The following is a 12,787-nucleotide window of genomic DNA, read 5'->3' on the forward strand; positions in this document are numbered from 1 at the left end:
TTTGAATAGAAACAGTAATCAAGGTAAAAACTGCAAAGCTAAATTTGAATGTCTTGGGAGTTCTAATCCACAAAAATAACACATTATTGAATATCCTTATTAAGGGAAGGACTCCAACTTTAGGCTGGCATACTGTGCTAGCACTGCCCACAGCCAAAAACTACCTGCCTACCAGTCCTGTGCCCAAGTATGGTAGTATTCCTTAGGTTCAGACCAATTGTTTCTTCAGCTGACTTTTTCTTAAAAAATAATTGTAGGTGACAATTAGTTGTATTTATAGAAGAATAAATGTCTTATTTAGTTTGGGGAATAATTGACTACTTGAACTTCTCACTTTGCCCCCATTGTGAAATAGTGGAACAAGTATATATGGAAGAACAAAATATAACACAATGAAGTAATAATGACCTGAAGGTCAGACTCTGAATACAGACCTGTACAATGTGGTCTCCTTGGCATGTTGCATGCTCAGCAGTGCTCTATACTGCCTTGTACCTGGCTGACCTTGGCTCTTGCAGAGTCACAATAGGTGTATTGATAGCAGCTCCTCTGCTCAGTTTACTCATAGTGCACATTTGTATATTTAACAGATAGAAGTAAGGTGTGGAATTGCACACATGTAATCCAGCACTATAGAGGCTCATGCAGGAGGATCATATTAGTTTGAGTTCAGCGTGGGCTACAACTTGCCTTAAAATACAAAATAATAACAAAAAATAAGGGAGGATCAAGATGCATTGTATACATAAATTGCTTTGTTACATGGCATAACATTGAGCCTGGGCACTGGTAGCTATCCTAGCTGAGATCTGAGGGTCATAGTTGAAAGCTAGCCTGGGCAGGAAAGTCTGTTACCTCCAGAAGTGGTGTTGTGGCTCAAGTGGTAGAGTGCATCCGGCCAAAAACCAAACCAAACCAAAACAACAACAACAAATAAATGGCAAAATTCAATACATAACCTAAAAATTAAGAAAGGTGAGTAAAGGGGTGGGGTGGGAGTGGTAGATATCAGTGTTGACATTGATCAAGATACATTGTATGCATAAACCTTTCTGTTGAATGGCAACTCCTCTGTACAACTACCTACAGGAAATAAAAATATGTTTTTTAAAAGTTACTGCAAAAAAAGATAAGATTGGTAGAATAAATCTTTAGCATTCTTAATACTTGTTGCTTTGTGTCTAATTATTTAATAGGAGTCAGTTTATTTGCTCACATTTGAACCACTTTGTTGTTAAGAATTTCATTCTATACAGGGAGTGCAGTTTATCTTTGGTTGGTAGAGAAGTATGTTTTCGTACCTAAGCAGCTCAAATTTCAAAAATTGATGTAAGTATGAAAAGGTTTTATAAATTGCAATGGTTCCTGTTATGTTGGTGTGTTGTAATGTATGTTAGTAATTCTTTCATCAGCATTTAGTAACTTTTAGGCAAACAGGTAACTTTGGTGTTTAGTTTGACAATCTTTTCAAAATAAACTGTATAGTTATAAAAATATAAGAAAATCTAGTGTTGGTCTGGTTTGTTATTGACAAAAAGGAAAATTAATTCTCCTATTACTTAATTACTGGGAAATCTAGGTTTCAGGATTTCTTCAATATCAATATACTTGTTTCCTTTTCTTAGGAGCTTATCAACAGACATTTAATAACAATGGCTCAAATTGATCAAGCAGACATGCCAGGTAAAAATCCTTGTTGAGACAATGTTCATTTTAAAAGGGTACTATAATTATTAGTGTATGCTTTATATATTACTAAGAAACATTCCAAACTTATCTAGTTATCTTGATTATCTAGTTTATTTCAACTAATTCTAACAGTATTCTAGATTACATTTTTTAATTGTATAACTTTAGAATTGACAGGATACTTCAGTAGTATCATGTCCTGAAAATTAATGGCTGATAGTTTATTAAGCAGAATAACTATTACATTTGATTTTACTGTGTGCTGCTCAAAATGTACCTCCTATCTTTTATTCCTCATAAGCATATTATTTTTTCTCTATTTTACATGTGGGAAAAAGTGAAATAGTTTAAGTACCTTATCTGTATGACTAATGACTTAAAATGTTTTGCTGAATTAGGATCTATCTACCTACCTATCCACCCACCCACCCACCTTCCTACCCACCTATATCCCTGTGTTGAGATTGAACCAAGGGCAGTCCTTGCTAGGCACGTACTCTACCACTGAGCTACAAACCCAGCCCAAGTTAGGATTTAAACCTTGTTTTTCTGACTGTCCCATAATGATTCTTTGAGTGTTAAATTTCCTACCTTAGCTTACTTTATGTAAGTTAATTACTGTATCTCAAAATACCTGATTGTAATCAAGAATTCAGTGTAAACCAATGTGTGTTAACTTGATTGCTAAAGACTTAAAAGGAATATCTTTGACTATTATGTCTTGTGACTGATCTTTTCAATAATGAGGCTCTAGTTAAGTAAAAAAATAAAAATAAGCCTTTTATTTATAAATCATACAACTATAATTTATTTGAAATAATAGCATTTAGAAAAATAGATACATGGAAAATTAACATCAGTTGAATTTCTATAGACTGGTACCCAGAACTTCAAATATAATTGTAATATCAATACCAAATAATATAACTAAGGGTAGGTAACATTTCAATGGGGAAAGAAGAGGAGGAAGGTTAGTAGGCTGTGTTACATTAAAAGAAAAAAAAGGAACAACAGCAGTGAGGTACTCCAGATAAGGAAGATGATGATGATTAAGGTGTGTTTTTGTAACTCATCTATATTTAGTATAATTCTAGTCAAGATTTAATAATGTTTATCATGGAATATAATAATTTTTGAAAGACTAAGGAGCCAGAACTACCCAAAGTACTTTATAACTATTGTTATATAAAATAAAAAGTTTATAGTGTGTATTGAAAGAACAGAGGCTTGCATCAAGTCTGTAATAACCAAAACAATGTGATAGGGATACAGAATTAGATCAGTTGGTTAATGAAACAGACTAGAGACCCTAGATACATTGTGTATTAACGGGGACACATTGAGAAAAGAAAACCATTTTCAGTAATGGTATTTTAATGTAGAGAGGCTAAAATTAGATCAATTATAAATTACATTTAAAATTTGACTAATTTAGATTAAGAATTTATATACCTAAAAAACTCCCAAGACTCTACTACAAAACAGAAGTGAATAGATTTAATATTTTAATTGGAAAAGATTTCTTGTATATGACACAAAGGAGAAAATACTGACAAACCAAATACTGGTGATTAACATCTGTAATCATAGCTACTTTAAAGTCTGAGAATAGGAAAGTATTGGTTTAAGGCCAGTGAGGGCAGAGAAGTCTGTGAGATCCCTTCTCAACGTATAACTGAGTGAGTGGTACACAGTTACCATTCCACGCTGTGTGGGAAGCTTACAATCACATTGCCAGGCCAGACGAGACAAAGTCTTAACATACTTTCTGCAATGGTAGCATGGGTCTAAAGGTAGATCACTCTGATAAGGGTAGGAAAAGAAACCTATCTTAACAGTAGCCAGTGAAAAACAGAGCTGGAGGCATGGCAGTATCTTACCAGTCTAGCAAGTCCTGAGTTCAGACACTAACTAGTATTACCGCCAGAAGGAGATAGAGGGAGGGGGACAATTTGTATTTTTATTAAAATAAAAAGCCCCCCAAAACAACAATGAATAATTAATACCTTGGAAAAGCCATTTGCAGTCTGTACAAATGAGAAAGAATATAAAAATTCTGTTACATATCAAAAAGAACACAAAGAGCTTAATAGAAAAATGGTCAAAGATGACAGCAGGCATATGTTAATTGTTTGAAGGTCTGCCCATGTTTACTGTTAAGATACGAATCCATGTGTTGCCCACCTATAGGGTGGTTCTTTTGATCCACCAAAATAAAAATTGTAGGTAGGTAAAGCGTTATTCTAGACCCTTTTGATGTTGCAGCACCAGTGGTTAACAGTGGCAGTAACAGCCAGCCCTGAGCCTTTGACTGCTCAGATAGCAGCACAGGAGTCAGGTATGAGACTCCTGACAATTAAGGTATTGGTACTGGGTACAGGTCTCTTGAGTTTGCAAAGCTTCTATAGCTCCTGCCCCAAGAAAGATCTCTGTTTGCAAAATGTTACCTATCCTGTGGTGGGAGGAGTATTTCTACTGTTGGGGACCCTTAGTATTACAGCTCCTTGTACCAAGGCCTTAAGTATTACAGTTCTCTGCTGCCCAGCTATTCTCTTTGCCAGCTATTGCTTGCCTCCACGCTTTTGGCAGTTTTTCTGTGTCTTTCAATTTGCTAGTCTTACTGCTGCCCTTTTATCAGAGAAGCTTCCTTTCTACACTGTTGACTAATAGGTGTTTATATCTCAAGTGATACTTTCTAATAATTTTTTCAGTATTCATCTTCTCATCATTGGTCTGTTAATAGTTATTTCTTAGAAACAAAAAGTGTGCTATTTGATGACATACAGGAAATATTTTTGAGTGTATGAACCTTATTGTTCTTTGACTGTTTTATAATGCCTATATTTACTAAGGCTATAAGTATAGTATAAAATTGTTACAACTATCAACACTTCCATAATGCAGGCTTGTTGTGACATCTAAATGGTTTATACTAGATTTGTTTTCTTCTTACTGTGAGAGATTTATGAATATCTGCAATTGAAAATTACCTTGAATTACTCCAGCAGTCCCTACAGAGGTTGACAGCTACCACAGCCTATTCCCTCTAGAACCACTGCCACCCCCAAACCGGATACAAAAATCAAGTAATTTTGGATATATTACATCTTGCTACAAAGCTGTAAATAGCAAAGATGATCTGCCATATTGCCTTCGAAGGATACATGGTAAGGAAGATAAATTTTTCTTTTTATAATCTTACTGTTCAGGCTAAGATTATTCCAACCTTCTTGAATATACCGATTTATTTAGTATGTAAATTTAAAGGATAATAAATGTGTTTATTATCTTATCAATGGATAACATACAATTTACATTTATGATAGAAATACCAGAGTGGTGCCATTTACACTTTATTATAGTAGAAAATTTTCTTTTTTAGGTTTTCGTCTTGTTAACACAAAGTGTATGGTATTGGTTGATATGTGGAAAAAAATCCAGCACTCAAATATTGTAACCCTTCGTGAAGTATTTACCACTAAAGCATTTTCCGAGCCTTGTGAGTAACTTGTACTGAAATTTTCCTGCTGGTAAGCTTCATTATCTGAAGTCGTATTTCAGTAACAAGAGTTTGTGTTTTATTTTAAGCTCTTGTGTTTGCCTATGATTTCCATGCTGGAGGAGAAACTATGATGAGCAGACACTTTAATGACCCTAATGCTGATGCCTATTTCACAAAGAGAAAGTGGGGTAAGAAAAAGATGCAAGCAACTATATGTTGACAAATGCTTTTGCTCTGTGGAAAAGTAATACACATCTATCCATGTAAGCATTCAGTTTAAGATCCTTCTTTTAAAAAAAGAAACATCTCAAAGATAGGATTGATCTGTGACAAGTTAGAAAATATTGTGTTGTATCTTTTCTGAGCTATCGATGTGTTGGAAAAGTCATAGATATCTGATGTTTGAAATAACTAGGAATACGTTAACAAAGAGCTTTGCTAATCCAAAGTTAAGTCAAGTGTAGTAGTTCACACCTGTAATCTTAGTTCCTTGACAGGTAGAGATCAGGAGAACTATGTTTTTTTTAAGTCTGGCCTTGACAAAAAGCTAGCAAGCCCCTAACTCAACCAGTCAGAAAGGGGAGCACGGTGGTACATGCCTGTCATCTCAGCATAAATAGTAAGCATAAATAGGATGATTACATTCCAGAATAGCCAAGACATAAATTTGATATCCTATGTGTGGGGTGGGGAGGATAAAGCAAAAAAGGGTTGTAGGTGTGACACAGGTGGTATTATATACCAGCCTAATCTTTACTAGGCCCTAGTGTCTCCCCCTACCCCTCGGTGCCCCCCCCCAAAGTTTTCTTTTAAATTATAATGCTTTTTGAATAAAGTTGACTTGAAAAGACAAAGTATTTATGGCTTCACAACCAGAACAAACATGACAAATCTATGGTATATTCCTTTGTGTTCTTGGTTTATTTTTTCTCCTTTAGCATTGTTTGGCTCTTATTATTTTGTTACATAGTATCTTTGATTTATTTTAAATACTCATGTTTTTATATTTGATCAATATAATTAGATTCTCTTAGAGTCTAGTGTGACAAGAGGATATTTGTATGATTACTTTCTTAAACATAAGCTTTTGTTTAAAAGTATCCATGTCAAAATAGAAGAAGACAGACAATTCAGGTTTTATCTTATCCTTGTTAGGCTACTGACTTAAAGAGAATTTTTTAAAGCTAACACTGTAGATACTTTTAGAGTTTAGTTCTATAATAAAACTGAACAATTAGACATTTACATTCCTGAAGAAAAATAAACATGTAATCTTTTTTTTTTTTTTGGGTCTGGTTGTGGGGCCTGAACTCTGGGCTTGGGCGCTGTCCCCTAGCTCTTCAGCTCAAGGCTAGCGCTCTACCACTTGAGCCACAGCGCCACTTCCGGCTTTTTTTCTTTTTGCTTATATGGTGCTGAGGAATCGAACCGAGGGCCTCAGGCTTGCAAGGCAAGCGCTCTACCACTGAGCCACCTTCCCAGCCCCATGTAATCTTTTTTGTTGGGATAAAAATAGTAAAAAACAAAAACAGGTAATTTTAACATTGTTTTGTTTTGTTTGTTGGTTGTGGGGCCTGAACTCTGGGCCTGGGTACTGTCCCTCAGCTCTTCAGCTCAGGCGGTACTCCTGGCTTTTTCTGCTTATGTGGTGCTGAGGAATCGAACCCAGGGCCTCATGCATGCAAGGCAAGCGCTCTACCACTGAGCCACCTTCCAAGCCCCTAATTTTAACATTTTATTACAGATATTGTTCACTGTTTTACTTAACATTTCAGGAAATGACTGCTTCATCAAGTCAAGAAAAACATTTTTTGTTAATATAATCAGTTTTTAAAGTGGCTGCCAATAAATAAAGGGATACTTATTACTCAGAAAATTATTTTCGGGGCTGGGAAGGTGGCTCAGTGGTAGAATGCTTGCCTGGCATGCACCACATAAACAGAAAAGGCCATAAGTGGCACTGTGGCTCAAGTGGTAGAGTGCTATCTGCTCGAGCTGAAGAGCTCAGGGACAGCGCCCAGGCCCTACAGTTCAAGCCCCACAACCGACAAAAAAACAAGAAAGGAAGGAAGGAAAGGAGGGAGGGAGGGAAAGAAAAAAATGATTTTCAAGAACTTGACATAACAATGGAGTGGGTTTTTTTTAACCTCAGTATTTACTTGAACATTTTATAATCAAAACTTTGTAAAGAACCAAAATACTTTAATTATATTTGCTTATTTAAAAGGTAAACAGTTTTGGAGAAAGTATGTTATTTTCTGGTTTTTTAATCTTTTAAAGATTGTCTTAAAAACATACATTACAGAAATTAAAAAGAAGAGGCAAATTTTTGAGTTCACATTATAGTATCTTTCAGATTGTGCCTCCTTTAAATACTATTTGTTTAAAAGTTTCTGCTTGCTTATGACCTTACTTTTTGCCTACTGACAGTTGAAAAAGTAAGTTGTGGTTATATGGCTGTTTCACATTAAAATCTGGTCTGGTTGTGTGGTCAGCTTTTTCCTTTTGCCATATCATTTGCAGACACATGCATGATTTTGTTGAAGGGGATGTGGTATAACTTTTCCTATAGACAAATATGGTTGTTCAAATTTATTTTAGTAATAACACCTGTGAAGTGACTGTTGGCTTTAATTTATAGCTGGTTTTAACCCTCAGCACTGTTGACATTTGGAATACATAATGGTTTTAGTGGAAGCTCTCCTACACATTGTAGAATGTCTGGGCAGTGACCCAATACCAGTAGCAACTGCTTCTATCTACTCTGAGTTCACTCCAGATACTGACAGATAAACCATTCCTTCCTTCATAGCATTTTTTTCCAGCTTAAAATAAAAACTTATTCCATTATTTTGTGTCCAGCAATTGATGTACGAATGATGATATTTTCATCAATTCTTTCTCCAGTATTTTATAAAGTATCTTAGAATTTCCCCCCTTATTAGCAGGCTTGCCAGCTAATAAGCTGGTACCATTCCTTCATCCCTCAATTTTTGTAACACCTAAGCACCTACTGTTTCTTAATATTACTTAATTCTTTTTACATTCACATTATTAGGAATAAACTAATTTATGTATTATGCATTAATTTAAATATACTAATGTAAAGTCACATTATTAGAAATAAAACTAATTTTTAAAATGCAGGTAGTCATGTCAGAGTTGCTAAGAGTTCTTAAGAGTACAAATTATTAATTTTCAGAGTAGATCAGATTTTACACACACACACCTTTTTTTTTTTTTTTGGTGGGGCATGAACTCTGGGCCTGGGCATTGTCCCTCAGCTCTTCAGCTCAAGCTCTACCACTTGAGCCACAGTCCCACTTCCGGTTTTCTGAGTGGTTTATTGGAGAACAGACTTTCCTGCTCAGGCTGATATCGAATATCAGCCTCCTGAATAGGTAGCTAGTATTACAGGTGTGAGCCACCTGTGCCCGGCTTTGTGTTTTATTTTTCTACACCAATGACATATTTACATTTGTGTGAAGTTGAAAAGAGAACAGATAAAAGTGATAGCAGAGACTTCTGTTTCCATCCAGCCCCACATGAACAATTTGCACAAGTCCGAATGGTAATATAGGCCAGAATTGTGCACATTCTAAATACTCACCTCTACACCTCTTTTTAATCATAATTGGTTAATTTTTATGGTATTGTGATTTGAACTCAGGAACTTGTACTTGCTAGTAGGCAGGTGCTCTACAACCTTAACCACATTCTTCAATCTCATATATTAATATTGATTGATTGATTGATTGATCAATTGATTGATTGGCTGTTCCTGACTCTGAGCCTGGATGCTCAAGACTTAGCACTCTACCACTTGAGCCACAGCTCCACTTTTGTCTTTTTTTTCTTTTTCTTTTTTTTGGTTGGTCATGGGGCTTGAACTCTGGACCTGGGCACTGTCTCTCAGCTCTTCAACTCTAGGCAAGCACTCTACCACTTGAGCCACTCATGGTTTATTGGAGGTGAGAGTCTCACGGACTTTTCCTGCCTGGGCTGGCTTTGAACCATGATCCTCAGATCTCAGCCTCCTGAGTAGCTAGAATTATGGGCGCGAGCCACGGTACCTAGCCACTTTTGTCTTTCTTAGTCTCATGAACTTTTCTACCCAGGCTTGCTTCAAACCACAATCCTCAGATCTCAGCCTCCTGAGTAGTGGATTGTACCCAGCAGTAGTAGTTATTTAAATACTTCTTGTTTATTGTTGAATCATTTTGATCCCAGGAATAACATTTAACATTTCACTTAAAGCTCTGCTCTATGTCAATCATAGGAACCTTTTTGTTTGTTTGATAAATTCCTACTAATACACTGAAATTGCAAATACATACCATGAACATAATTAAATTTTCTTTGTTAATTGGTTAGCTATTTCCTATTTAGTTGATTACCTATGGGAAGATGTCATTCTTTATTTGCTTTGTAGGTCAACATGACGGACCATTGCCCAGACAGCATGCTGGATTATTGCCAGAATCTCTCATTTGGGCATATATTGTCCAATTGAGTTCTGCTTTGCGTACCATTCACACAGCAGGCCTAGCATGTCGAGTAATGGACCCAACAAAAATTCTGATTACTGGCAAAACAAGGTACTCACATTTTGTGTTTAGATTTCTTTATTAACTATCCAACTTAAACTTATGACAGTGAATAAAGAATGATTTTGGGGGGGGGGGCGGTTCCTGGGGCTTGACCTGAGGGTCTGGGTGCTATTTGTGAGCTCTTTTGCTCAAGGCTATACTCTACCACTTTGAGCAACAGCGCCACTTCTAGTATTCTGGTGGTTAATTGGAGATAATTGGACTTTTCCTAGCTGGGCTGGCTTTGAATCACAATCCTCAGATCTCTGCCTCCTGAGTAGCTAAAATTACAGGTGTGAGCCACCAGCACCTGGCGATGATTTGTTTTAATTCTACCTTTTTATATTTCAACCAAAAGAACTGCTGTGACTGTTAAGTACATTCGTAAGTTTCTTAAAAAGATCACAGTCTTAACAAAATGTCTTAACAAAATTATCCAGGAATCTTGGCAAGGGTCAGTAAGATTTTTTGGGTTTCAATGTTAGAAGAGTAGAGAAGTAATGTCAGTACAACTTTCTCATGTAGTATCATGGCTTTCAAATTATTATAGCATGAGTCAGAGTCTACTGGAGGGCTTAGCTACAGATTGTTGGGCTCTACCTTCAGAGCTGGTAAGTCTGCAGTAGGGCCTGTTTGTTTGTTTGTTTGCTAGTACCAGGGTTTGAACTCAAGGCATTGCTCTTTCTTGGCTTGCTTGCTCTCACCTGGCACTCTGACATTGAGTCATGCCTCGAGAACAAGTTTTGTTGATTATTTTGGAGATGGAGTCTCACATACTATTTTTTGCAATCCTTCAACTCCTCCAAATCTCAGCCTCCTGAGCAGCCAGGATTCCAGGTCTAAGCCACTAGTCGTGACCAGCCAAGAATTTGTACTTTTAAGAAATGCAACAATGCTTGATAAGAAATTCACTCATTATCCTGCCCATGTAACTGTAACCCCTCTGTATGGTATTTTCACCAAAATAAAAATAAAAAAGATTATGCAAACGATAATAATCAAAGCAAAAAAAACCCACAAAAAACAAAAGCGTTAGAGAGTGACCACACAACTCAGTTATCAACCTCCCCCAGTAAAATAAAATGAAAGCATGTTTTCACACACACACATACACACACACACACACACACACACAAAATACCTTTGATGCTGTTGCTGCCACTTGAGTCCCATGCTTTGAGAATGATATAATTAAATAACATAGATCATGCCTTCTCCAGAGTTTTGAGATGCTATAATTCTGAGGATTGGCTTGAATTGCATAGCAGGTTCCCAGGGTCTTTATCCTGGCTTTGTTAATTACTGTTTATGTATCAGATTAATCAACTTCTCTGTGCCTCCACAAGTTCATTAGACAGATACTATTATTTACTACATTTTTGTTATTTTTCAGATGCTTGTTTCATGAATTCTTAAGAAATGAATGAATATGTGAAAAAATGCTTAGAGTAATGTCTGGTACATTTTTAGCAAGTGTTAGCAAGCTAACTGGTTACTTTTCATGTATAACCAATAAAGATCTTGGGGTGGTAAAAAAAATCTAAATTGTTAATTTAAAAATATATATATTAATTTCCATCCTGGCTTTATCCGTTTCTTTATATTTGGAGGCACATCACCTGATATTGTTGAGCCTTAATTTCCTTACCTCTAAAATGGTTGGTGGAAATTATGTGGGAGTGAGGTGGGGATAGCGGTTAGAATAAATAGTATTTTGAACTCTTTTCTAATGTTAGCATATAGTAAGAAACACATCTTAATTATTTCAATTGTCTGGTCCTTAAAGGTTGCGAGTAAATTGTGTTGGAGTTTTTGATGTTTTAACCTTTGATAACAGTCAAAACAATAATCCATTGGCATTAATGGCTCAGTACCAGGTGAGTAAGAATTAACATGGATACTTTCTTAAAGCTTTTTAAAATCTTAAATTTTTATTTTAAATTATTTCCAGTTTTAAAACTAGACTTTATTTTGAGTAGTCACAGTGATGTACTTAGTGTAAAGAATAGCTTATAGATTTAAAGTATACAGAATTAAAGACAATTCAAGATTCATGGTATTTATGTATATTCATGTATATATTTAAAATATATACAATTAGAAAATCTTCTAAGGTTGCATACTGTAAAACAATTACAATAATGAATGAATGGATTAACAATAGTTTAAATGACTAATCTTTCACTTTAATTAGAACTATTATTTTTAATTTTGTGTCACTTGTCCTACTACCAATTAATAAGTTTAGAACTACTTTCTAAATAAATTGCTGTTTTTTTCTAAGTTTTTGTTTAATAAAGAACTGTCACTCCCTTTTTGTATTTTGTCCTCTAACCTCATTGTAATATTGTTTAACTTAGACACCACGTGTTTTTGCTGTTTTCCTATTTATTATTACTATGGTTAAATTACTGGGAAATAACCTGTCCCGGATATAGCTTAGTGGTAAGATTCTTGTCTACCAAACCTACCCTGGGTTAGATCCCTAGTACTGTAAAAGTAAAGGGGGAAAAAATCTGTAATGAGGAATAAAAATAGTTGCTTTCATCTTGATTAATCTGTATAAGAAACACAAATATTTCATCTTATGCACTTTGCAGTGTAGTGTTTCACATTAGGATATACAGCTGTCAGTATAAGAAAATTTTAATGTTTTGTGTATAAGAAGTTCTGGATTTGAAGCATTTGTTTTTTTTTTTGTTTTTGTTTTTGTTTTTGTTTTTTGAGGGGATGGGAGGGAGCTCAACTGTGTGGTTTGAACTCTGGGCCTGGGTGCTGTCCCTGAGCTCTTCAGCTTAAGGCGAGCCCTCTACCACTTGAGCCACAGCGCTGCTTCCAATTTTCTGGTGGTTAATTGGAGATAAGAGTCTTTGAATCACCATCCTCAGATCTCAGCCCCCTGAGTAGCTAGGATAATGGGTGAGCCACCAGCACTGGGCTGAAGCATTTGTTTTTGACCTTTCGTCCTTTCGTCCTTTCGTCCTTTCGTCCTTTCGTCCTTTCGTCC

General features: G+C 35.7%; 1 protein-coding gene across 3 annotated transcripts in view; it reads left to right on the forward strand.

Annotated features, from left to right (window-relative positions):
- Positions 1 to 12,787, forward strand: part of Pan3 (PAN3 poly(A) specific ribonuclease subunit) — a 141,973-nt gene that overhangs the window by 103,378 nt on the left and 25,808 nt on the right. For all 3 annotated transcript variants that reach the window (XR_001175485.1, XM_013027304.1, XM_013027305.1), the window contains 6 exons: positions 1,626 to 1,683; positions 4,695 to 4,856; positions 5,072 to 5,188; positions 5,278 to 5,379; positions 9,624 to 9,789; positions 11,567 to 11,657. Coding sequence is in view for 2 of the 3 variants with exons in the window: in XM_013027304.1 (XP_012882758.1) it covers positions 1,626 to 1,683; positions 4,695 to 4,856; positions 5,072 to 5,188; positions 5,278 to 5,379; positions 9,624 to 9,789; positions 11,567 to 11,657 (696 nt within the window). In the remaining variant the exon portion in view is untranslated. The remainder of the gene's footprint in view (positions 1 to 1,625; positions 1,684 to 4,694; positions 4,857 to 5,071; positions 5,189 to 5,277; positions 5,380 to 9,623; positions 9,790 to 11,566; positions 11,658 to 12,787) is intronic.

This window comes from Dipodomys ordii, unplaced genomic scaffold, assembly GCF_000151885.1.
Source record: "Dipodomys ordii isolate 6190 unplaced genomic scaffold, Dord_2.0 Scaffold102, whole genome shotgun sequence".
NCBI lineage: Eukaryota > Metazoa > Chordata > Mammalia > Rodentia > Heteromyidae > Dipodomys > Dipodomys ordii.